The following is a 26,693-nucleotide window of genomic DNA, read 5'->3' as shown; positions in this document are numbered from 1 at the left end:
AATTTTTCTTATGTACCCATCCCTTGCGTTCTACCCTAACCCTCATCATTACCTGCATCCCTTATTTGTCAGCCAACCTTCTCCCTCCGCCCTGCTGTTGGTTTCCCCTTTGTCCTGCTGTTTGTTCTCTTTGTTATGTTGTGTCCTGACCTGTTTTGTGTCCTAGCTTTTCCACACGCCTAGTCCATGCATTTAAAAAAAACTCGGAGGGACAGATGCATGCACAGCTCATTTTATAGTTATAGGCAAGAACTGGTTTAGCAGCCATTTGGATCGAAGGAAAACATTTTTTTTAAACCTCTGCTCTGAAACTACTTTAAGCTTTTCCCTTTTCCCCACAAAAAAATGTGTAACGTTTTATTTGTCAAACTTTTATCCCCATGGATAGTCAGTGACACACTTAAAGTTTCAAATCCATTGGTTTTGTGGTTGGATGGATTTTAAGGTTTTAGCTTAAATCCAACATGGATGCCAGGCCATGTGACATATGGCATTTTAGTTATGAAACTTTATTAAGCTTGGGTAACAGATCTTATATTAAAGTTTTGCATCAATCTGTTCAGCCACTTCAAAGAAAAGGGTTTTTAAAGGGTTATTATTATTATTATTATTATTATTATTATTATTATCTTTAAATGGCTGCCAGACCACATCACTAAGGAAGTCATCAAATTAAATATTTTGACAAATTTCTTCGTAAATCACCCTCAAGTGTTTGTAATGATCAGATAAGGATTTCAACCAATCCAATTATGACGTCATTATTAGAGCACAGCTGACCGTTATCGTTATTTCCCATGTTTTTTTTTTCATGTAAATCACTCAAGCAGTTGCACAAAAAAAAAGAATAATAATAAAGGTGAAAAAGTGAGAGCAGAAAAAAAAAAATCATACAAAAATAATAGGGTACCCTCAATATTTACATTGGGGCTGGCAGGATAGCCGAGGGCTGTAAACACACCTATAAGCTGTCTATCCTGTGTTTGAATCTCGGCCCAGCTATGTGACATTGATGAATGTGTGTGCCGTCTCTCGGATGGATGCTAAACTTGGCATCGCATCTGCAGGCATTCTTTGGTGGACATTACAGATCCCACGGTGTCCTTCACAAAGAGTAGGCGAGCTATCGCCAGCACCACGGCTAAATTTCTAATTCCTGCCATAACTCAAGTCGGACGCCAGGACTTGCCAGCCGGTTCATGAAAACCTTGAGCAAAACAAGAAAATGGGAATTGTGGCCATCAAAGAAAAATAATAATTATTAACACACCACTGTCTGAATGGTATGCACATACCCACATACACCTCCCCCCCGCCCCCCCTTCCCCCTCCCCCCTCCCTGCCAGCTCCCATAGGGAGCAGGCTTTTCAAGGTATTTTAAAACAACAAATGTTATTAAAGCAGTAAAAGTGCAACACCATTCAAATTAACTTGTGTTGAAGCATTCAATCTTGTGACTTCAACAAATCTCAGTAAAAATAAAAGAAAGTGATTGTGACAGTCTTCCTCAGTTTGAACGACTGTGTAAGAACAACCAATAATCCAGATTGTATGACATCGGACAACAGATCAGATATTGATTAGACCCCACAAAAAGGTAGCCATTATTTCTGTCCCAATGAGCTGTGCTTCAAAGAGTGTGTGTTTTTGCCCGTTGTTCGCGCTCCATTTTGAGCAGCAAATCTTCCCTTTCTTTTGAGATCTGCTTCAATCTGGAGCCGCTGCTTGTTTTTCGCTTGCAGTCTCTCTCTCTTGGCAGTGGTCGGTTTACCTGGACTCGTGTATTCCACATTGATCTTCCTCCCATTCATTGTGGACTGATGCAATTGAAAGGCATTCTAAAGGCCACAAGAAAAGAATACACAAAATTAATCCCAAAAACAATTTGTCGTTCCTCAGATAACATTGTTTATAATCGTGGATCTATGTAGAACAACTTGTAAAGTAAAACTGTGAACACTGCTCTCAGCTTGCGAGCAGTCTGATTGCTGCCACTCACATTGAACCCCATTCATACGTTTTCTGGGAAAAATGGAGCCCAAATCCATCATCAGCAGGAAAGAATGCGCAAGGTATTGTTACGTTTGTGGGGGTAGGGGATGAAATACCATAGTGCAGGTAGGATTGTATAGTGCAACATGGACCGTGACGAGTAGGAGACATCTCGATGTATTTAAGCAGGGAAACTGGAGCTTAAGATCGTTTACGTGTCACCACATGGGGGGTGCTGTTTTGTTAACTAGGTAGGGTCCAAGGCTAGTTTCTCCCAGTATATGATTGCCCCCTGTGACCTTTTCCGATGTTTTTACAAATTGCAACAAGGCCATCCAATAAAACTCACGCTTGTTAAAACAACAACAACAACAACAAGAAAATGAGCAATCAAGAGATTGCAAACCCGTGCCAGGATGTAATTTCACTGGTTTTTAAAGGCTTTTGTGTTCAAACAAATATGGCGGCCGAACCACATGACCGACGACGTCATCATAATTTTTTTTTTTAACTAATTTATTCCTAAATTATGCACAAGAAATTTCATCTTGATCGATGAAGTTTTGTACTTGTCGAATTATGACGTCATAATGGAGGCACCTATGACATCATCATTAACATATTTTATTCCCCATGGAGAGGTCTTTACAATGAGCCACGTCGCAATTTTTTCTATTCAGCGCTTTCCGAGATATAGAGGTGCAAAGTTTTTCGATTTTTCCAAGATGGCAGCTGAACCACGTGACCTATGACATCATAATTATCATTAAAAAAAATTCTACAGGTGCAGTTGCACCGATGGTGAAAATTTCCTGTCAATCGGACCAACGGTTGGAGAGAAAATCATATTTATTCTTTGCGGACAAACAGACAGACAGACAGACAGACAAACAGACTCAAATGCAATACCCTCTCCTCTGGCGAGGGTAATAACAACCTGCCATTAACAACAATAACCGACACCATGCCGACAGAAGCCAAACGTTCTTGATCGACAATTTACCCAGCCCACCAACCGAGTAAGGAAAAAGGCCATGCCCCGAGGTTCGTCATTGGCCGAGCCCGACCATGGAGCGATTCAGTGGAATTCGGCGATTGGTCGGGGTGACGTCACAGGGATGGTTCGAGGAAGAGAAGAATAAGAATCTCTCTCTCTCTCTCTCTCTCTCTCTCTCTCTCTCTCTCTCTCTCTCTCTCTCTCTCTCTCTCTCATAGTCGCTTTGTCTCGTGTGCGCCTGTTAAGAGCACATTTCAGAGCTTTGTGGAGCCTTTGCGAAGTTGAAGGAGGGGGTGTTTGACTCGGTGCTTTTCAGGAGAGCAGAGAGCCATGACTCACTTGGCGGTGGAAACAAGGAAGGGCCGGTTGGCTGCTTGCTCACGCCTGGGCATTTTCGGCGCCATTTGTTGGAGCGTTTCCTGCGTGGGTGGCTGCACAGATTGCCGCGACCATCAAGCTCCCAGCGCAAATTGGACCAGAACTGAGTACCAGCCGAATAAAACAAAACTTTTCATTTTTAATATCTTTCCCCCATGTGTTGTATTTGTGACCGAGTGGAGACGTCTCATGTTAGACATTAGATTTAAACTCACTGTTCATTTTCATTCCATGCTTTACTTTATTGAAATCGTTATGGTGGCATATTTTATTTGTTGTGTCTTGTTTGCATGGTGTTGGGTCTGAAAATAAACCCATGTGTTTCGTCTACGTTAACATTTTGGTTCCTTCACCCGCACACGACGGACCAACAGCCAGTTTCGGCTACGCGCCTCAGAATTAAAACTGTTACGGCCATTCGTCGCCCGGCGGTGTTAACTGCTTTTTGTGGCTCATTCAGCATCACCAGGCCAAACTACATGCAGTAAGCTACTTATTTTTGTCAAACTTCAGTGTTTTGTGAATACCTAGCATATATGACCAGTACTGAGCTTAAAACTCATATGTCAACACCACCAAGGGGTGCTTAAGCTGTCTGCCAACTTTCATGGCAATCAGTTTAGTAGTTCTGGAGAAGAAGATTGTTTTATGTGTTGGACAAAATCCAAGATGGCCACCAATACAGGACGAAATCCCCAAAAAACAAAAACGGTTGGGATCAAGTTCATGGGTGTGCTATAAACATGTACAGATTGGCACAGCCAGCTGTAAGTTTTTTTTTTTGTAAAAGTCATTTCACAAAAATCGGTGCAACTATAGTGATTAATCCTAAGAAGGCCTGTCGGCTTGGAAGCCTAATAAGAGCAAAAAAGCATGTTAGTTTCATGTTTGTTGGCCTTGTTTTTCATTATTCAAAAAGTACAGCTCATATCTAATTTACATGAAGCCCTTTGGTCACCCCACTCTTCCGTGAGACGAGATCTAGTAAAGGATAAAAAACATAAAATCCCCCCTTCCTCCCCCACCCGTAACCTAGTTTCAATTCTCACACCAATTCCTTATTTTGTTATACCGAGTCAAGGCTCTTGGAGAAACTAGAACATAGAATGGATCAGGATGCTACAGAACAAAATGAACAGCAGAAGAGGAGACAACACAAACAGCACGAGCCTTTTATCACGAGCACAACAGCACTTTTAGCTCTTACACGAGCCTCGACTTAGTATACAAAAAAAGAAGGGTTGTGAAGGACAAAATAGAGGGAAACAAGCGTTACGCCTAGGTCCCCAGTCGGTGAAGTGATGTGAGTTGACAAAGTGGAAGACGCAGGAAACATGGAAGAGTCGATAATATTTGCGAGTGGGTTGGAGCCACACCCACACACCAGATTAGAAGTTAGTAGTTCGTTTATTTTTCAAGATATTCCACTCACAAGGTTCAGACATATATGGTGGCGGCCATCTTGGATTTTGACGTGGCGACCCAATTTTCAATAGCGTTCTTCCTTATGCCTAGATACACCCACACACCAGATTAGAAGTTGGTATTCCGCTTATTTTTCAAGATATTCCGCTCACAAGGTTCAGACATACATGGCGGCGGCCATCTTGAATTTTGACGTGGCGACCCAATTTTCAATAGCGTTCTTCCTTATGCGTAGATACACCCACACACCAGATTAGAAGTTGGTACTTCGCTTATTTTTCAAGATATTCCGCTCACAAGGTTCAGACATATATGGCGGCGGCCATCTTGGATTCTGACGTGGCGACCCAATTTTCAATAGCGTTCTTCCTTATGCGTAGATACACCCACACACCAGATTAGAAGTTAGTAGTTCGTTTATTTTTCAAGATATTTCGCTCACAAGGTTCAGACATATATGGCGGTGGCCATCTTGGATTCTGACGTGGCTACCCAATTTTCAATGGCGTTTTTCCTTATGCGTAGATACACCCACACACCGGATTAGAAGTTGGTACTTCGCTTATTTTTCAAGATATTCCACTCACAATGTTCAGACATATATATGGTGGCGGCCATCTTGGATTTTGACGTGGTGACCCAATTTTCAATAGCGTTCTTCCTTATGCGTAGATACACCCACACACCAGATTAGAAGTTAGTAGTTCGTTTATTTTTCAAGATATTTCGCTCACAAGGTTCAGACATATATGGCGGTGGCCATCTTGGATTCTGACGTGGCTACCCAATTTTCAATGGCGTTTTTCCTTATGCGTAGATACACCCACACACCGGATTAGAAGTTCATTTATTTTTCAAGATATTCCGCTCACAAGGTTCAACGCATGCACGCACACACGCACGCACGGACGCACACATGGACGGAGGGGAAAACCAAAGTCCCCCTTTCGCTCCGCGGTGTGACGAGGGACAATAAGAGATGTGCGGAGGAATGAGGAGTAGGTGAGGATACACACAGTGGGCAAGGTGGATGCAGAAGCAAACTATTAAGAAGGAAAAACTAGAAATTTGGAAGGAGGCTCCACTTGTCCAGATTTCTTGTCAAGACCAACCTTCCTTATTTGGTGCATCAATCTTTAAAATGCAGTGCATTGTGGGATATTTTATACAGCACTGAATGTATCTTTTTTGGTCTGATTAACAATAATTATTTCAATAAAATAATTAAAATTGTTCAGTTATAATACATTAGTTTGTTTTTAAAGGCTTTTATAAATATCCACCACCATATCAGCAAAACAAGCGTTACGCCTTGGTCCCCCATTGGTGAAGTGATGAGTTGACAAAGTGGAAGACGCAAGGCGGCCATCTTGGATTTTGACGTGGCAACCCAATTTTCAATAGAGTTCTCCCTTATGCGTAGATACACCCACACACCAGATTAGAAGTGAGTAGTTCGTTTATTTTTCAAGATATTTCTCTCACAAGGTTCAGACATATATATGGTGGCGGCCATCTTGGATTTTGACGTGGCGACCCAATTTTCAATAGCGTTCTTCCTTATGACTAGATACACCCACACACCAGATTAAAAGTTGGTAATTCGCATATTTTTCAAGATATTCCGCTCACAAGGTTCAGACATATATATGGTGGCGGCCATCTTGGATTTTGACGTGGCGACGCAATTTTCAATAGCGTTCTTCCTTATGCCTAGATACACCCACACACCAGATTAGAAGTTGGTACTTCGCTTATTAGTCCCCTACCGGTGTACACCGGAGGGGACTATAGGTTTGCACGCCGTCCCTCCGTCCGTCAGTCCGTCAGTCCGTCAATTCGTCAATCCGTCAGTCTGTCAGTCTGTCAGTCTGTCAGTCCATCCGTCATGCAAATAACAGTTTTCCAGACTTTTTTTTCTAAACCCTTAATGCTAATGATTTCAAACTTGGCACATCGTTTCATCATGATAAGTTACAGATCAAGTTCGAACTTCACTACGTTTCGATCATTTTTGACAAAGTTATGGCACTTTGAACTTTGGGAATTCTGATAATTCTGATGATCCTTAACTCAGTGCCATTTTAAGTTTTAATTTCCTTTAAAAAAGATTTTCTCTGCAATAATAAGACCGATTGAGATCAAATTTTCACCATAGGAGGGACTCGGTCTGTAGAATATTTTAATGGTAATTATGACATCACAGGTCACGTGGTTCGGGCGCCATATTGTTTTTCGTGAAAACACGAAAAACCCCTTTTCTCTGCAACGGCTGAACAGATCGAGGCCAAACTTTGCAGGCAAAATCGCATACCCATGACGAACAAAAAAGTCAACGAGCATGACGTCATGCGTCACATGGTTTCAGAGTTATGACGTTTTTAAGCATGAACCTTTAAAACCGAGCCCCTCCCTCATTTTTGATCCAATCGAGGGGAAACTTCACAGATCTGTTCAGCATGTCAGTCTACTAAAATGTCCTTTTGGAATTTGCGATAGCTCACGTGGTTTGGCTGATATCGTTAATTAAACGAAAATATTTTAAAAATGGATATCTCTTGAATCGCTTTATTGATCGACGTGAAACTTCATACTATAGTAGAAGTCATGAAGAGTAACAAGTGTGCAAAATTTCAAGATGATTGGATGTACGGTCTGGAAGCTAGAAGTTGTTATTGCATGAAGAAGAAGAGGCATCAAGTTTGCGGATTTAATTATTTATCACATGTAGAGACTGAAAGCATCGTTGGACACGACCTGTCACGGTCATTTTAACCCCAAATAAAATTCTAATTAAAGATTTGTCAATAGCTGAGGTATATTAACAAACGAATAAAACAGATTTGGTCAAATTCTGACTTTTGTAACTCGATCGCATTTGACAGAGTTGTGACAAGCTGAGGAAGAAGAAACCTCGCATTGGCTTCTCCAATGTGCCATAAAAAAATGGATATCTCTTGAATCCTAATACCTCAGACCATGAGTTGGTAATAATCTATCTATAATGCCAGTAATCTCTGTGTGTCTGTCTGTGTGTTTGTCTGTGACCGCTGTTTCTCGACAACCACGGGTCCGATATACTTGAAACTTGCCAGGTATATTGCTGGGGACCCGAGGATGTGCCTTTTCAAGGTTTCATATTAATCGGACAATTACTTACCGAGCTATGTCCAAAAAACGATTCAACCAATCAGAGAGCAGCGAACGATCGCGTGTGCCGAACGTGGCGGACACACTCTGCCTCGGATGGCACATTTGACAGCGTATTCATTTATTTCACGTTGGAAAACTATGTTGCCGTTAAACTATGTTTTAATAAAGTTTTAAAACTAATAAAAACGAATTTGCGATTCATTCGCTTTCCTGCGCGTTTGTGCACGCGATGGCGATTGCTTTACCAAACTCCGGAAGCCGTTCGCTTTGGACCAAACCATTTCATGTAAATAGAGGGGGGGGATTGTCACCACTCGCAAGCCGTTCGCTTTGGACCAAACCATTTCATGTAAATAGAGGGGGCGGGGGGGGATATAATTTTAGATATAGATATAGTACGGGCATGCCCTAGTTTATATAATTCACACAGTGCAATACGTGCAGGCTGCTCCACGGAGCGACCTTGCGGGCTTATCAACAAGGCGAGGCGTAACACACGTGTCTCAGCATACCTCAGATCAAGTTTGAAAACCAGCATCAACCGTGCATAAATTTGCATATTCGATCATTTTTGACAAAGTTATGGCACTTTGAACTTTGGTAGGGGACAGGTATTGCGGCGCAATACTCAGAATGCTTATTAGTCCCCTACCGGTGTACACCGGAGGGGACTATAGGTTTGCACGCCGTCCCTCCGTCCGTCAGTCCGTCAGTCAGTCCGTCAGTCCGTCAGTCCGTCAGTCCGTCAGTCCGTCAGTCCGTCAGTCCGTCACGCAAAGAACAGTTTTCCGGACTTTTTTTCTAAACGCTTAAAGCTAATGATTTCAAACTTGGCACATGGTTTCCTCATGATAAGTTCCAGGTCAAGTTCGAACTTCACGACGTTTCGATCATTTTTAACAAAGTTATGCACTTTGAACTTTGGGAATTCTGATAATTCTGATGATCCTTAACTCAGTGCCATTTTAAGTTTTAATTTCCTTTAAAAACCAATTTCTCTGCAATAATAGGACCGATTGAGATAAAATTTTCACCATATGATGGACTCGGTCTGTAGAATATTTTAATGCTAATTATGATGTCACAGGTCACGTGGTTCAGCCACCACATTGTTTTTCATGAAAACACGAAAACCCCTTTTTCTCTGCAATGGCTGAACAGATAGAGGCCAAACTTTACAGGCAAAATCGCATACCCATGACGAACAAAAAAGTCAGCGAGCATGACGTCAAGCGTCACATGGTTTCAGAGTTAAGACGTTTTTAAGCATGAACCTTTAAAACCGAGCTCCTCCCTCATTTTTGATCCAATCGAGGGGAAACTTCACAGATCTGTTCAGCACTAAAATGTCCTTTTGGAATTTGCGATAGGGCATGTGGTTTGGCAGATATCGTTAATTAAACGAAAATATTTTTAAAAATGGATATCTCTTGTTTATTCTCGAGTTCTCCTCAAGCCGCACTGCGCGTCCTCAGCCTCGTCTCGCGAACGTCAACAGCGCGACACAACGCGCGCTTTTGGGAGGGGCGGAGCAACGTGTCACGCCTCGCCAAGCTGAGCAACATATATATACACATCGATCATTGATCGTGAACCGGAAAATATAATAAATTACTGATGGTTTCAGAGTTATGACATTTTTAAGCATGAACCTTTAAAACCGAGCCCCTCCCTCATTTTTGATCCAATCGAGGGAAAACTTCACAAATCTGTTCAGCATGTCAGTCTACTAAAATGTCCTTTTGGAATTTGCGATAGGGCACTTGGTTTGGCAGATATCGTTAATTAAACGAAAATATATTTTTTTTAAAGGATATCTCTTGAATCGCTAGTACCTCAGACCGTGAGTTGGTAATAATTTATATAATTCACACAGTGCAATACGTGCAGGCCGCTCCACGGAGCGACCTTGCGGGCTTATCAACGAGGCGAGGCGTGACACACGTGTCTCAGCATACCTCAGATCAAGTTTGAAAACCATCATCAACCGTGCATAAATTTGCATATTCGATCATTTTTGACAAAGTTATGGCACTTTGAACTTTGGTAGGGGACATGTATTGCAGCGCAATACTCAGAATGCTTGTTTTTCAAGATATTCTGCTCAAGTTTCAGACATACATGGCGGCGGCCATCTTGGATTTTGACGTGGGTTGCACTCACACACCAAATTAGAATTCGGTCCTTCGCTTACGCACGCACGCCCGCACGGACGGACGCACGCACGGACGGACGCACACACGGTCGGAGGGGAAAACCATAGTCCCCCTTTCGCTCCGCGGTGCGATGGGGGACAATAAGCGAGGAAATTAATATATGCCTCGGAGCACAATCGACTGCTTGAGAATTACCACAAGTTAATGACTCGCTAAAGACTTGAGAGTTACTAATGAGCTTTTACTGTGCTAATCTGATAGATGTCACAAATCACTCAGTAAGAGTATTATACATATAGACTGGTATTTTCCCAATAATTTTATCTGAAAAATGCCCTGATAGGAGATTATGCACTCGTGATTACAGTATTCATGCTTGTGCCCAATATTATAGTTTGTGTTACATATGCCTATGCTGTGCACTGCACAAGTATATAAAAAGTCACAGATGACCTTTAAATCATTGTCTATTTCTTGCTGCATTCGCTTTCGCTGAAAATAAGGCAGTTTACTAAAACTAATAATCCGTTAGATTAAAGTTCAGATGTAAAAATGCGACGTGAGAAAAAAAAAGATTTCCACTTTGTCTTGAATGTTTAAAGGCTTAGTTAATGGAATTCGAAATACAAAAATTTATCTTTTTAGTTCTTTTCTTGGGTTTATCTTTTTAGTTATTTTCTCCTTACATTTGCTACGCTATGTTCGTGCAACTTAAAAACAAAATGTCCATGACTATGGGGTGCTTTAAACCCAAAGTAGAGGATATGCGATCACAAAAACAAGGCTTGAACCACTTTCGTGAACCACGTTGATGATTGAACCACTTTCGCAAATTAAACATTTTAAAAAACAAGTACTTTTTTACATGATTGAAGGCTGGTAATGGAGCTGCCACACACATACACATACAGATGAATATACGTGACAACAAAAAAATGCCAAAGATAAAGGCAGCCACAGAGCTTGGGGGAAGTGCCGTCACTTCCCAGGGCACTCTGGGTTTTTTTGGTTTTTTTATTTTTTATTTTTAATGTATACTGAATCGAGGCTCGTGAAAGAGCTAACATTTGCTTCACAAACAAATCGACCAGACAAACAAAATACACAAAAAGAGGGAGCGGAAGACAAGATGGGGAGAAGATGGGGAGAAAATGGGAAGCACACAAACACAACATCCGAGAGCAGGGAGATGTGTGGAAGGGAGAGGGCCCGGGGGGAGGAGGCATGGGAAGGGGGGGGGGGGGGGGAGGGAGAAGTATAAATCACAAGGACACCAAGGACTTCCAGGACAGAAGTTGGTATTTCAAAAAGTGGAATTGGGGTGAAATTAGCGGGGGTAGAAAAGATCAAGGTTTTGGATGGGGGAAGATAAGAGATGGTGGTGAACAGCTGTTTTAAAGACTTCGAGGGTGGAGTGGGATTGAAGAGAGTGAGGGAGTTTGTTCCAGAGGCGGGAGAAAAGAGGAATGAAGGAGTGAAGGTGAGCAGAGAGTCTTGATTTTGGCAGTTTAACCAAAAGAGGGTTGCAGGCAGATCTTGTGCGACCTGCAGGAATATTTGCGGGACAGAGCCCAGAGAGAGCTGGGGGGGGCAAGGCCAGAGAGGAGTCGGTAGAAGACGGAAAGACCATCAACCTGCCTGCGGTGAGTGAGTGAGAGGCCCTTGGAGTTAGCTTCATCGTGGGAGATTCCAATGATTCTGAATGCTTTGGTTTCAACAGCGCGAAGGCGAGCTAGGTGTGAGGCAGGAGCACCAGCCCAGAGGGGAGAGCAGTATTCCATTGAGCTGCGGATGAAAGCCTTGTATGTGGTGAGGAGCTCAGGTGTGCCAAGGAAGGACTTCACACGACGGAGGATGCCCAGTCGGCGACTGGCTTTGGAGGCCAGATTTGAAATGTGGTTTTTCCAGGAAAGATCATGGCAGATAGTGAGACCCAAAAGCTTGAGTGACAGAACTTCTTGGAGAGGATTATTCAGAAAGTGGATGGGAGGGTTGTCCAGTCGGTCTTTTCGGAGAGACATCGTAAGAGTGTGAGATTTGTCAGGATTGAAAGACATGTTCCACTTGTTTGCCCAGTCTGTGATTTTGTCAAGGTCTGCAGAGAGTGAGGAGGCTGCAGACTGCCGATCTGAGGGATGAAGAATGGAGCGACAGAGAGTAGAGTCGTCAGCAAAGAGATAGAGAGGATTTTCAAGAGAGTCAGAGAGATCATTGATGAAGACCAGAAAAAGCACAGGGCCCAGAACACTGCCTTGGGGAACTCCAGCCTGAACAGGAAGAGGAGATGAGAGAAACCCATTCAGGGCCACACGTTGACTATGACTAGAGAGGAAGTCCGCCAGCCATGCGTGGAGATTTCCATGGATACCAAAAGAGGAGAGTTTGGTGAGCAGAGCGGGGTGCCAGACCGTATCGAAGGCACGTGATATGTCAAGGGAGACTGCTCTAATTTCCTGTTTGGCATTTAGGACCTCCATCCATTGTTGAGAAAGCAGAAGCAGCATGTCCAGAGTGGAGTGTCCAGGTCTGAAACCAAATTGATGATCAGAGATCAAGCCATTGGAGAAGAGGAAAGATTTCATATCTGAAGCAATGATGGATTCCATGACTTTGCTGATAATTGGGAGAAGGCTGATTGGTCTGTAGTTGCTGGGATCTGTTTTTGCACCTTTTTTGTGCAAAGCGGTGATGTTGGGAGATTTCCAAGCAGATGGAAGATGACCTTGAGCAAAAGAGAGGGTGAAGAGAACAGAGAGAGGGAGTGAAAGAGCGGAAGAACATGATTTTAGGACCCGTGGGCTGATGCCGTCAGGTCCAGTTGCAGAATCAGAGTCGAGGGTTGACAGAAACTTTTCCACCTTGTCAGGAGGAAAGGACACAGAGTCCAGGAGCAGCTGGGTACGACTGGGTACGGTGGGTACAGAGAGGGATGGGTTTGGGACACAAGATTTAGAGGCAAACACAGAGTTGAGGCATTCAGCTTTTTCAGGTGCGGAGTCAGCCGTGTGGCCATTTAAGGTGAGGGAGGGGATGGAGGGGGAACAAACACCAGAAACAGATTTTACCAGACGCCACCAGGATTTGGAAGAGGGAGACAGATAAGAGAGTTCGGTCCTGAGGACGGAGAGATATTGTTTCCTGGCTCTCCTGAGGGTGGACACACACTTGTTTCGGGCTTTGTGAAAGGAAATGAGATTTCCTTCCGTTGGATTTGCTTTCCAGGAGACGAAAGCAAGTTGTTTCTGGGCAATAGCCTCACCACAAGATTCCGTGTACCATGGACAGGAGGAAGGGTATGACAACTGAAGACGAGAAGGGATAAATCTGTGCATGAGAGAGAGCAATTTACTTTGGAAGAATTCCCAGGATGAGTTGATGTCAGAGGCAGTCGAGATGGGAGACCAGTCCAGATGATTGATGGCTGCTTGAAGACCGTGCCAGTTGGCCTGAGTGAAATGCCAGACTCGTCGCCGCTGAGGAGGCTCTCTGAAAATGGTCAGAGAGATGTCCACTTTAACAAGCACATGATCAGAAGAGCCGATTGGAGCAGAAGAAGAGCAGCAGACATTTTCAGGGAAGTTAGTCATAACCAAGTCCAGAAGAGAAGATTCTCCGTTGACTGAGATCCGGGTTGGGAAATTGACAGATTGTGTCAGTCCCAGTGAGTCACAGAAGTCCTTTGCTGAAGAGCCATGGCTGGTGAGAGAGGTACCCACCCCCAGCCAACTGGCATGGTGACAGTTGAAATCACCACATATGAGGAAGAGAGAGTTGGGATGGGTAGATAGAAGTTGGTCCATATTATCAGACAGCGAGATGTAGATGGAGTCATCACTGTTTGGTGGACGGTACAACACGCATATGAACAAAAGGTGGGAGCGAAGGGGAAGCCGTAGCCAAAGGTATTCCTGGGGGTGAGGTGGAGAGAGGGCAGTGCAGGGCGAGTGAGGAAGAGAGTTTTTTATAAAGATAGCAACCCCACCTCCAGGACGAGGCTCAGGTCTATCATACCGGAGGAGGGAGTAACCTGGGAGAGATACCAAGGAATCAGAGACATCATGAAGGAGGAAGGTTTCTGTTAAGCAGATCACGTCTGGTTTGTCAGAAGCAACCTGTATGGAGAGATCAGTTAAGTTTGAGCGAAGGCCCCGGATGTTTGAGGTCCATACTGTTAAGGAAGAGGAAGGGGGAGCATCGGATACAGAACAGGGGGGGGGGAGCGGTCGGGCAGGATGTGGAAGAGGAAGAAGAGGTAGGGAGAGCTGTTGCAGGTGTGTCAGAGATTACAGAATAGCTTGGAGAAAGGGAAGAATGGGGCGAACAAAAGGTTTGATGGTGTTTGGGTGAGGCGCAGTGAGGTGTTATTTGAGGAGGGGGAAGAGTGAGGCAGAAGGTTGAGGAAGATGAAGGTGAAAGTTGGAAGGGGGAAGAAGCGGGGAGGACGCTTTGAGGAGGGGTGAGAGGGGAGTCTAGGAGGGGAGGAGTGAGGGAGAGTCTCGGAGAGGAGGGGTGTGGGGGGAGTTTAGGAGGGAAGGGGCAGGGGGGGAGATTTGAAAGGGATGGGTGTTTGGGAAGATTTGGGGGGGAGGGGCAAGGGGGAAGATTTGACAGAGATGGGTGATGGGGAAGATTTGGAGGGGAGGGGTGTGATTGGATTTTGAAAAGTGTACGATTTATGGGAAACGAACATTTATTGCAAAATGAGTTTCTTGAGACATTTGAGTCAAAAATACGTTTGAGGACGCTGAAGGATGGGTGGAGTTCTGGAGAGTTTAGGGAATGAATGAAAGATGCACTGTAAGAGATGGAATTTTTTTTTGGAATGAATAGAATTGGTGAGCAAGTCGAAAGCATCCTTTTATAGAAGAAGTAGAAAAAAGTGTTATAGAATATGACATAATAATAAAGTTCTTCAGGGGACAGATGAAACATGTATTAACAACTTGATCACGTGATCTCAAACAACGTGGTCGAAGAACGAAAGAACAAATAACGAAGAACGAAAGAGCAAAAGAACGAAGAATGAAAGAACAAATAAGAACGCACAAGCGGATAAGAACAGGGAAGGAAAAAAAAATTTTTGTTTTTTTTTGAGATTTTAAAACAAGGGAGTATGGGTGAAAAGACCGTGAAAAACAGAGACCGAAAGTAGTTGCAGCGCGATCGAAGAACCGCTGAGACAAAAAACAAAAGCCTCAAGTCAAGGTCTGAGGACACGGTAGCCTACTAGTGTAGTACTACACTAGGCCTCAGAATACACGATACGAAAAAACCGACGATTCTGTACACAGGTATGAAAAACCAACACCGAGAAACCTATTAAAGTCACCCCAATAGGTACATGCACCGAAAGAAAGATAAAGATACGACAAAAACACAAATGTGAAAGATCACTTAGCTTCGAAAGCGTGAGCGCATGGAACAGCTTCGAAAAGACGTGACCTCGCCGTGATCTCGCGAGATCTGAGATCTGGGTAACAGCAACATCACAACACTGGCGCCGCTTTTCTCACCACACTCAATGGGGCATTTCCGAAGGAGTAATTTCCTCCTCCACATGGATGCCGACCTATGAGGATTGTCCATGCTCTTAACCTTTCAAATGCTGAACGTCAAGCAAGGAAGCAGCACCTACAATTTTTAAAGTCTTTGTTATGACTCTGTTATGTAACGAGTGTGGTTTAACATTGAACAGTGAAAAAAAGAGAAAGAACAAGAAGGAAACAAGTACAGATATATTCAAAGTACACCGCCCCCATGCCAAATAAATAAATAACATCATCCAGCGCGGCATTGCCAGGGCGCCCGGCGATATGGCCATGCAGCACAGAGACGGAATTGGGAGGGAGAGGTGTACAATAATTGATTGATTAATTGCATAATTAAAATCAATAAATAGTAATTGTAAAATAATTTCTTAATTAATTGGCTAATAGCATACCTCAACCACCAGTGTTTCATCTGAAGCTTTAAATTTTTGAAAATTAATTAAATAAGTCAGTAAACAAAAAAATTACATAATTAATTGGTTAATTGACTAATCAATAAATGATTAATAGATTAATTGATTAATCAATAAATCAAAAATATCCTTTACAGCCACATCACGTGGTCACAATAGTGTCAAAATATCAGCTTCCCAGCTCAAAAGGTGCCTGAGAAATTGCCCAGATAAGAAAGGAAATAACTAAGTGATTAATAATTAAAACAAATAAATAATACTCGTAAAATAAGTAAATTAATAATCAATTTGCTAATAGAATACTGAAACTACCACCATTTTATCCGAATCTATAAAAAAAATAAAAACTAATGGTCATTAATTGAATAATTAAATAATTAATCGATTAATTGATTAATCAATAAATCAAAATATAGTTTGTGGCCACATCACTTGGTCATTGTCATGTCCAAATATCAGCTTCCTTGCTCAAAAGGTGTCTGAGATATTGCCCAGATGAGAAAGGAAAATCAGCACTTAATTATATATATATATATATATAATATAACCACCTTTAGAGGCCATTTTCCCCGCAAAGCGGGGGTTGGCCTTTTTCGGGAACCGTGGTTGTTGTTGTTTTTTTGGTCCCCTTTTTTGAAGCAATGTTTTACGGCCGGATGCCCTTCCTGACGCCAACCCTTTTTGCCGCCTTTAACGACAAACAGGGAATTACCAGTGAACTGGTACTCAGTAAACTTAATTAATTGATCATAATTAAATAACTCATCAATTAATCGATTATTCAAAAAAACAAAAAATATTAATTTTGACAAAGTACTAACTCACTATTGTGCCAAAATTTCAGCTTCCTAGCTCAAAGGATGGCTGAGATATCGCCCAGATAAACAAAGAAACAAACAAGAAAAAAAAAGTACAGATACATTCAAAGTACCACACCGCCATACAACAACAACAACAACAACAACAACAACAACAACAGGCATTTTAAGACCATTTTGCCTGCGAGAGCGGGGGTTAGCCTTGCGGTCCCCGTGCCAATCTTCTCCATCTTGCCCTATTTTCTGCATCTCTCCTTGTTAACCCCCTTGCCCGCATTTCTTCTTCCACCATCTTGAGCCAGGTCTTTCTCAGTCTTCCCCGTCCTCTACTTCCTTCTACATTCATTTCCTTTACTCTTCTCAACCAGTCACTTTCATCCTTCCTCAACACATGACCAAACCATCTCATCCTGTTTCTCTTAACAGAATCCATCACAGGCTCTATTCCCATCATCTTTCGCAATTCATCATTTGTCTTCCTCTCTCTCAACGATACTCCGCACATCCACCGAACCATTCGCATTTACACCCTTTCCAGGCTTCGTTGCTGCTCTACGTTCATTACCCATGTTCATCTCCCATAAATCATAACACTTCTCACACATGCAGCAAACACCTTTCCCTTCAGCTTCAATGACACTCCCCTCCTCGTCAGCACGCCACTCAGTTCCCGAAACTTCTTCCATGCACATCTCACTCGAGCAACCGTTGCCAAGTCTGATCCACCTTCTCCATTCAGCATGTCTCCTTGGTAGCAAAATATTTTCATACCTTCCAGCTTCACGCAGTCTCCAAGATCCAACTCAACATTTCCTCCATCTGCAGCTCCCTCTGTGCACACCTTACATTTGAATGTAGCTGCCACACTGGTTAATGACCCTCAAAAACCACTACATTTTTGATGAACCCACTCAGCACACATTGTACATTGAATGGAGTTCACTCCGACACCCTTCCTGCACACAGCACACGGCCACTTCCCAGTTCTTTCCACCTCACCACATGCTTTACCATCTGCCATCACCATCGTCTTTCCGATATTCACCTTCAGACCTTTTGTCTCCATACATTCCTTCAACTTGTTCATCTTCTCCTTCAGTCCATCCATACTTTCTGCAATCAACACCAGATCATCTGCATAGAACAACTCCCACGGCAAACCCTCCTTTACGTTCCGAGCCAGCACCTCCATCACAGCTACAAATAGTAGTGGACTTAGTACCGACCCCTGATGCACTCCCACCTTCACCTCAAACTCACCACTGTTCCAGTCCTTCGTCCTTATAGCTGTGCGCGCTCTTTCGTACATTGCCATCACTACTCTGATCAATCATTCCTCCACTCCTAACTTCATCAATGCCCATGTCACAACTTTGCGTGGAACCCCATCGAATGCTTTCTCCAGATCAACAAACCCAAGAAACAACTTCTTCCTCCTTTCCATGTATTTCTCCTGCAACTACCTTACAATAAAAAGCACGTCTGTCGTTCCTCTTCCTGGCATGAATCCAAACTGCATTTCGGCGATCTTCACTTTCTTCCTTATCCTCCTCTCCAACACCCTTTCCAATAACTTCATTCCATGCTCCAATAACTTTATCGCTCGATATGAGCCACAGTCCAGAGGGTCACCTTTCCCCTTGTATAGAGGGACGAGGGTACTCAGTTCCCAATCTACTGGAATGCGGCTTTCTTTCACCACCAGATTACAGATCTCTGCCATTCTCTTCACACCCCAACTTCCTGCTGCCTTCACCATATCTCCCACAACTCCCATCGGCCCTCCCGCTTTTCTACTCTTCATTGCTTTTATCGCTTCCTCAACTTCCTTCTCGGTTATCTTCTCTGCCGGTCCTAAAACTGGGTTACTCTCTATGTTGCCATCCCATTCATTCTCTGCATTGAACAGCATTTCCATATATCTCTTCCATTTTCCTTTAATTCCATCTGGGTCCACAACGATTTGTCCCACTTCATCCTTCAAGCAACTCACCCCCATCACATCACACCTCTCTTTCGCTATCTGCTTTGTAATCCTGAATACCACATGCCCCCATGCCAAATAATTAAATATCCTCCAGTGTGGCATTGCCGCCGTGCAGCTCATACAGACTGTATTTCGAGGGCGGAGGTGCACAATATTTCATTGATTAATTGCATAATTAAAATCAAAAAAAGATCGTCACAAAATATTTTCTTAATCAATTGGCCAATAGCATAACTAAACAACGAGTGCTTCATCCGAAGATGTAACTTTTAGAAATTTAATTTTAAAATGTCATTAATAAAAAACTTTAATAATTAATTTATTAATCAATAAATAATTAATAGATGAATTGATTAATTGATTAATCAATAAATGAAAAATGTCCTTTACAGCCACATCACCTGGTCACTATAGTGTCCAAATATCAGCTTCCCAGCTCAAAAGGTGCCTGAGAAATTGCCCAGATGAGAAAGAAAATAACTAAGTGATTAATAATTAAAATAAAGAAATAATAATCGCAAAAATAATTAAATTAATAAGCAATTGGCTAATAGAATACCGAAACCACCACCATTTTATCCGAATATATAATTTAAAAAAAGAAATAAATTGAGTCATTAATTGAAGAATTAAATAATTAATTGATGTTTTTTTTTTTTTTTTTTTTGTGTATCCATAATAAAGGCTCGTGAAAGAGCTAACATCTATCACACAAACAAATCAAACAGACAAAGAACCAAAGTATATAAAAAGGGGAGCGGTAGACAAGATGGGGAGAGAAGGGGAAGCACATCGTTTTTGGAACCATATTTCAATGTAGAAAAATCACTTGTGCACAGAAGTCCATGCTCGATCATTTTTAAATGCTCAGCATCAAGCAAGGAATAATATGTGCAACTGGTTGTCAGAATAATAAATGATTCTTCAGGTCATAAACAAGGGGAAAAAAGCGTAGAAAACAGTCTGGGTAGGTCAAAAATGACAAATGAGACCGGAAAATTACCTAAATTGGCTTTATAAAATGTATTTACAACTTTGTTGCAACTTTATTTTCTCAGTCTCACATGATAAAATAAATGATAAAATATACAACAGGATATTGATTGAGATAACCAAGCATCGACGACGAAATGACGGCACAAAATGAATATGTGGTACAGTACATACAGTGTGAAAGATAAGTCATGTAACTGTAGACAGATGGCACCACTGAGCTGAGGTTGGATTACACAAGTACCTAAAGGTGGAAACCTTCAAAGTCACTTTCGTCATCATCACTCTCCCCGAATACTTCCTGCCAATCACGAGTCCGCACCATATCATCACACCAATCATCACTCTCCCCGAAGAGGAGATTAATCTCAACTCCCGAAGAGGAGTTGATTAATCAATAAATCAAAATATATTTTGTAGCCACATCACTTGGTCATTGTCATGTCCAAATATCAGCTTCCTAGCTCAAAAGGTGTCTGAGATATTGCCTAGATGAGAAACAAAAATCAGTACTTAATTAATTGATAATAATTAAGTAACTCGTCAATTAATCGACTATTCATAAAACAAAAAAAATTTGTTTTTGACGAAGTACTTACTCACTATTGTGCCAAAATTTCAGCTGCCTAGCTCAAAGGATGGCTGAGATATCGCCCAGACAAACAAACAAACAAACAAATGAAAAATAGGTCAGAGACCGAGGACTTGCCGGAATTTACTTTTTTTTAATCGGCCATTTTGGATCAAGTTTTTCGGTTTCCCAAGATGGCGGCCGAACCACGTGACCAATGACGTCATCATTATTTGTTTTATAAACTCATTTATTCCTAGATTATGTTCAAGAAATTTAATCTTGATCAGATGAAGCTTTGTACTTGTCGAATTATGACGTCATAATGGAGGAACCTATGATATCATAATTACTATATGTTATTCCCCCATGGTGAGTTCTTTACAATGCGCCATGTCTAAATTTTTTATATTCAGCACTTTCGGAGATATGGCGGTGCAAAGTTTTTCGGTTTTTCCAAGATGGCGGCCGAACCATGTGACCGATGACGTCATCATTATTATTTTTTTCTCCACCAGTTTATGCCAACATGGCGCTCAATAAATTGCATCTTGATTGGATGAAGTTTTGTACTTGTCAAATTATCGAATTATGACGTCATAATGGAGGCTCCTGAGTTAGAATCCCGGTCGATCGCTGAATTAACACCAGGGCGGTTGACTCAGCCTGTCATCCTTCCGAGGTCCGCAAATTGAGTACCAGCTTGCTGGGATGAATGATCCGGTGTGTACCCCGGTTTAGAATAGGTACACCGTATCCCTGCGCATTGTAAGAGGCGACTAAGGGTTGACGTCAGGAAGGGCATCCGGCCATAAAAACATTGCCTCAAACAGGGCCCCATGAGGTCATGGGGCCCGCAAGGCCAACCCCCACTCTAGCGGGGAAAAATTGCCTTAAAACGATCATTCATTCATTCATTCAATGAAGGCCTTGGGCCGAGAGAGTTAAAAATTGGGCACAGTCTATTCCAGGGCAAGGCAAATGTGTGTGTAAAGTATGGCAATGTTATGTGCAACGATGTAGACGTAGTACTGCGCACAAACAGACAGACAGACAGACAAACAAACCAACAGGACAACAGGAGCAAACCAACAAACCAAACCAACATACTTGCCGGAATTTTTCCGGCAAATAACAAGAAACAAAAAAAGTACAGATACATTCAAAGTACACCGCCCCAATGCCAAATAATTAAATATCCTCCAGTGTGGCATTGCCGTGCCTTCGGCACCCGGCAATACCGCCGTGCAGCTCATACAGACTGTATTTGGAGGGAGAGGGGCACAATAATTAATTGATTAATTGCATAATTAAAATCAATAAAAGATTGTCACAAAATATTTTCTCAATCAATTGGCTAATAGCATAACCAAACCACTAGTGCTTCATCCGAAGATGTAACTTTTAGAAATTTAATTTTAAAATGTCATTAATTAAAAATTAAATAATTAATTTATTAATTAATAAATAATTAATCGATTAATTTATTAATCAATAAATCAAAAATACCATTCACAGCCAAATCACTTGGTCATTGTCATGTCCAAATAACAGCTTCCTCGCTCAAAAGGTGCCTGAGCTATTTCCCAGATGAGAAAGAAAATAAATAAATGATTAATAATTAAAATAAATAAATAATAATCATAATTTTTTAAAATGATTAATCAATTGGCTAAGAGAACACATAAACCACCACCATTTCATCCGAATCTGTAACTAAAAAATTTTTTTTAATCATTAATCGAATAATTAAATAATTAATCGATTAGTTGATTAATCAATAAACGAAAAATAGCCTTTACAGCCAAATCACTTGGTCATTGTCATGTCCAAATATCAGCTTCCTAGCTCAAAAGGTACCCGAGATATTGCCCAGATGAGAAAGGAAAATCAGTACTTAATTAATTGATAATAATTAAGTAACTCATCAATTAATCAATTATTCAAAAAACAAAAAATACCAATTTGGACAAAGTACTTACTCATTATTGTGTCAAAATTTCAGCTTCCTAGCTCAAAGGATGGCTGAGATATCGCCCGGACAAACAAACAAACAAACAAACAAGAAAGAAAACAAGCAAAACAAACAACCAGAGTGAAAACTGAGTACTCCCCCTTCGGTGCCCGGCAATGATGTTATGCAGCGCCTGGAGATGGAATATGAAAGGAGCAGTGTACAACATACCTTGTACGCCCTCTTGTTCACAAGTTCAATGTAAGCAAAGCCACGGAGTTTCCCAGTCTCTTTGTTCGTCATCAACCGCACAGTTTTCACTTTGGCTGGGGTGACAAGGGGCATCGCAAATGAAAAAGCCAAATGAGAAAGCACCATCATTAAACTGCTGATTGTGCATCAGAATAAATCCAAATCAGTACATTTTCCATTTTCCAAGGTTATAGGCTAGGTGGCGAGGCCGGTCGAGGCCCACCTCGGCCAGGCTGAGCCCATTTCGCAATTAAAAGCTGAGCTGAATTATAGTCGTCAATCTTCTACGGCTCCGAGTAAAAGCTGAATTATAGTAGTAAATTCATTCAAAAAGAACCAAAAATGTCGGGACGGGACCCGGGAAGGTTTTCGGCTAGGTGGCGAGGCCGGTCGAGGCCCACCTCGGCCGGGCTGGGCCCATTTCGCAATTAAAAGCTGAGTTGAATTATAGTCGTCAATCTTCTACGGCTCCGAGTAAAAGCTGAATTATAGTAGTAAATTCATTCAAAAAGAACCCGGGCAACGCCGGGTGCTTTCGGCTAGTCTATAGATAGAAGAAAGTTTTTGTTTGTTTGTTTGTCTGCACGCGCTGATCTCCTGAACGGTGAAAGATAGGAGGAAACCTCTAAAACAAAAAATGTCGGGACGGGCCCCGGGAGGGTTATAGGCTTGGTGGCGAGGCCGGTTGAGGCCGCCTCGGCCGGGCTGTGCCAATTTCGCAATAAATCTTCTTCTTCTTTCAAAATTCTCTTGAAGTACAACTTATGCACTTAATAGGAATATCTGACTGATTGCAACACATGCTTTCAAAATTCTCTCTCGCGGTGCCCGACAGAAGAAAGAACAAGGAATCGTTGAGCACTGACTGTTACTGGGCTCGCGTCAGACCTATGTACAGAAGATTCAAATCACTCAAAAATAACCCGGGCAACGCCGGGTGCATTCAGCTCGTCTTATATATATCTTAAATATATCGAAGTCAATCTCTTGTAAATAAATGTCATTAAAAGGACAAACTTGTATCATAACTTTCCTATTGTTGTTGTTCCATGTGCAGTTTCGTGTTCATGTAACATGGCAACAACGTTTTACATTCCTCGGTGAACGAGCCGTGAGCACTGAACTATAACACTACGTGGAACGGACGGTGCCCGTGATCCGCTGAAGCCACCGACATGTATGGCGCCCCCTATCGTATGCACCCAGAAAAATGAATGCCCCCATAGCCTTTGTGGGTAGGTGTACGTTTTCCAAGATAAATTTTGCCATTATTTTCATCGCAAGAACGTACTAAAAATATTGAATCCATGATTATCAATGTTACACACATGACTAAAGATAGAACAAATTTGGTTTTATTTTGGCCTGCACATCTGGAGAAAAAAAACAACCATTTTCATGACAGTCCGTGTCCATTACCAGCTTGTCTCGAGCGTTCATTCTTGTGTAGTACATGTTCAGTGCTATTGGGCATTCAACAGATGTAATAGTATTCAGTATTTTAATTCTTTGACAGATGTTTCTATTTTATTAGATGGAATTTGATACCTTATTGTTTTATCTTTTATTATTTAACATTTATGCCTTGGACTATTTGGGCATGTACGGTTGTGACAATGTCTATTTCAAAATTTGTCATCTTAGGGATAACCGTTTTGTACGTTTTGGGGAGCTGATAAATTATCTATCTATTGCTTATATTTTGCAGGTTTTATTGAATTTGAATCAATATATTTTTAATGTTTTTTTTAATGATTTTATGTTAGCACATATTACTTGACATGTTACTATTACAATTTCCATTTGTAATATACTTCCCACTATACTACCAAGGCAGATAAATACACATGACAACAAACATTCATTTACACAAGACACAATCAAATCATACCCACAAGACAATGTGCATGCATGTCATACCAAACATTTTACAGAAAACACATATCAAATCTGCATCAGACACATGTACATCAATACAAGTAGGGATGTAATTTTTGCTTGACTTGTCTTTGTCTTTGTATGAATTTCATGGTAAACTTTATTGAAATTCAGCAATAAGAAACATGACTTCATTTATTAAATATACACTATGCACTTATATCAATCATTTGAAATGCATGTTGCTGTATGACAATTCTTATATATTGATATTACTGGTACATTATAAAAAAGTGTGACCATTGTAACCTTGCCTTTGTTGTGTGCTGTTCATTTGTATCATCTTCTCACATGAATTTAAACTTTGATTATGACAAATGTACTACTAAGCTGTTAATACAAACATTCTGATATTAATATTTCAGTGAAATTACATCATGAAACGTAAATACATCGGTTTTGAAGTATTCTCATTTTCCGAGTATGGTTAATGATGCAACCCTCATCCCTGCTGGTCTTGGTATCCTGACATATACCCTAACTTAAGCGTTTTGTTGTCATTGTTTTTTTTTTAATACTGTAATGTACACTGTACTTGCACAAAATACAAGGCAAAACATGGCTATCAAGGTCGAGTTTAGGTAATTTTGTGGCATACTGTCCATAATTCACACACAAAGCAAATTACAATAAACATGTCAAAAAAAATTAAAGGAAGTGTAGCACAACAAAGCGCTTAAATTGCATCATATACTTCATACATGTACACATACATAGATATAATAGTGAGTAAACATGCATAAATGTCCATGATAGGTACATGAACATTTTCTGTACAGTGTATACAGTAACAAATATGTTGCATTTCAGAAATGAGCTGATGAGAGTGAGGCAAGAACTTTCAACTGTAGTTATACAAATACAACAAACAAATGTGCAATTATGAAAGAAATCTCTATATAAATCTTGCAAGATGTGTACGTCGTTCAATCACAGCGATACAAAAGCAATACGCTTTTTGCGTGACTAAATCCCATAATGCATTGCGATCCCGTGGCTTCATGTAAAACTCACTGCCTATGGGCCTTTTGTGTGTGTGTTCGCAGACTGTCCGTTCCACGTAGTGTTATAGTTCAGTGGCCGTGAGTGAACCCACCCAAAGGGCCGAAATGGGTCACGATTTGCTTCTTAGTGACGTCATACGGCAGGTTTCCCACGAAGAGCACGAACACTTCGGAAGTTTTGCTTTTGGATCCCGAGGAATTCCGCACCGGTTCGAAGTTGCTTCCCCGACCACGACGAACGGCGTTTTGGGATCCGGACGGTGCCGATCCAGCAGACGACCTCGGTCCACGTGGTGCCACCTTGTTTTTACGAGGTATAAATGCCCCTCCATCGATTTCCGTTTTCTTCCTGAGTTGCGACTTTGCCGGAACATCCGAGGCGGCTCCTTCGGGAAGAACCAAAGCTCGAACGAACCCACGGTTGGACACCTTCGATCCTCCTTTACAACCCTTCTTCCTCGAAACTGAAGATTTCGGGTCCATCGTGGAAATCTGGGAGCCTCACAGCGACGTTGCCAGCGGAAAACACATTGATTCAAATGTTTCGCGTTAATGGAAATTCCGCTCCACCAATATCACGACATCAAAATGTTTACTTCCACCATACTGTATAGTGTATATGATCACAAACTGTAGCCAGAGTTTCACCACCACGCACAGAACATGAGCGTAACCATGCCGGGGCAGTGGTCACGTGACTTTCAAAACACGTAACATCGACTTCGACAACCTTTTACATAACAAAAAAAGATTTTAACTTCGTATTGTATCAGTATACGTTAATTTACAAAAGCACAACTAAATATGATGTTTCTTACATTGCTTTTTTGCATTTCACTTACTCTCAGATCTACAGCGAACTAAATGCAGCCCTATTTGTATTTCCGGTTGTGGTGACGTGGTGAGTTGGCTTGTTCCACTGATCTCTGTGCTAACCGGATATGAGGGGACGCACATTATTTGAAGCCACTGTCCGCCATGTTTGTTCACCCATGCATCGGAAAGCAGCTTACACGCACGCCTCATGCAAAACACATCTCGTTCATTACCCTGCGTTCGCGAAGCGAAAAGCGGAGTTGAGCGATCGCTACGTACATGCGTACGTGCATACGT

The 26,693-nt window shown here is 41.7% G+C and overlaps 1 protein-coding gene across 1 annotated transcript; it reads right to left on the bottom strand.

Annotated features, from left to right (window-relative positions):
* Positions 1-218: 218 nt before the first annotated feature.
* On the bottom strand, positions 219-26,263 carry LOC137415069 (uncharacterized). Its single transcript, XM_078783100.1, has 3 exons — positions 25,673-26,263; positions 22,618-22,712; positions 219-1,838 (listed from the first exon to the last, which is right to left on the bottom strand). Exons 1-3 carry the CDS (start codon positions 26,061-26,063, stop codon positions 1,605-1,607), a joined length of 720 nt encoding a protein of 239 aa, XP_078639226.1. The 5' UTR covers positions 26,064-26,263; the 3' UTR covers positions 219-1,604.
* Positions 26,264-26,693: the final 430 nt, after the last annotated feature.

This window comes from Myxine glutinosa, chromosome 1 (genome assembly GCF_964187855.1).
Source record: "Myxine glutinosa chromosome 1, kmMyxGlut1.1, whole genome shotgun sequence".
In the NCBI taxonomy this organism is placed as follows: domain Eukaryota; kingdom Metazoa; phylum Chordata; class Myxini; order Myxiniformes; family Myxinidae; genus Myxine; species Myxine glutinosa.
The sequence above is the reverse complement of the archived record's forward strand: the minus strand, read 5'-3'. Positions and strand labels throughout refer to the sequence as shown.

Bases quoted from the DNA above. Each gene is read 5' to 3' on its own strand.
- LOC137415069 (XM_078783100.1), bottom strand. From the start codon at position 26,063: ATGGACCCGAAATCTTCAGTTTCGAGGAAGAAGGGTTGTAAAGGAGGA. The intron at 22,713-25,672 runs GTGGGTTCACTC...TTGTCACCCCAG, and splicing joins GACCCATTTCGGCCCTTTGG to CCAAAGTGAAAACTGTGCGG. The intron at 1,839-22,617 runs GTATGTTGTACA...TGTGGCCTTTAG, and splicing joins TGAACAAGAGGGCGTACAAG to AATGCCTTTCAATTGCATCA.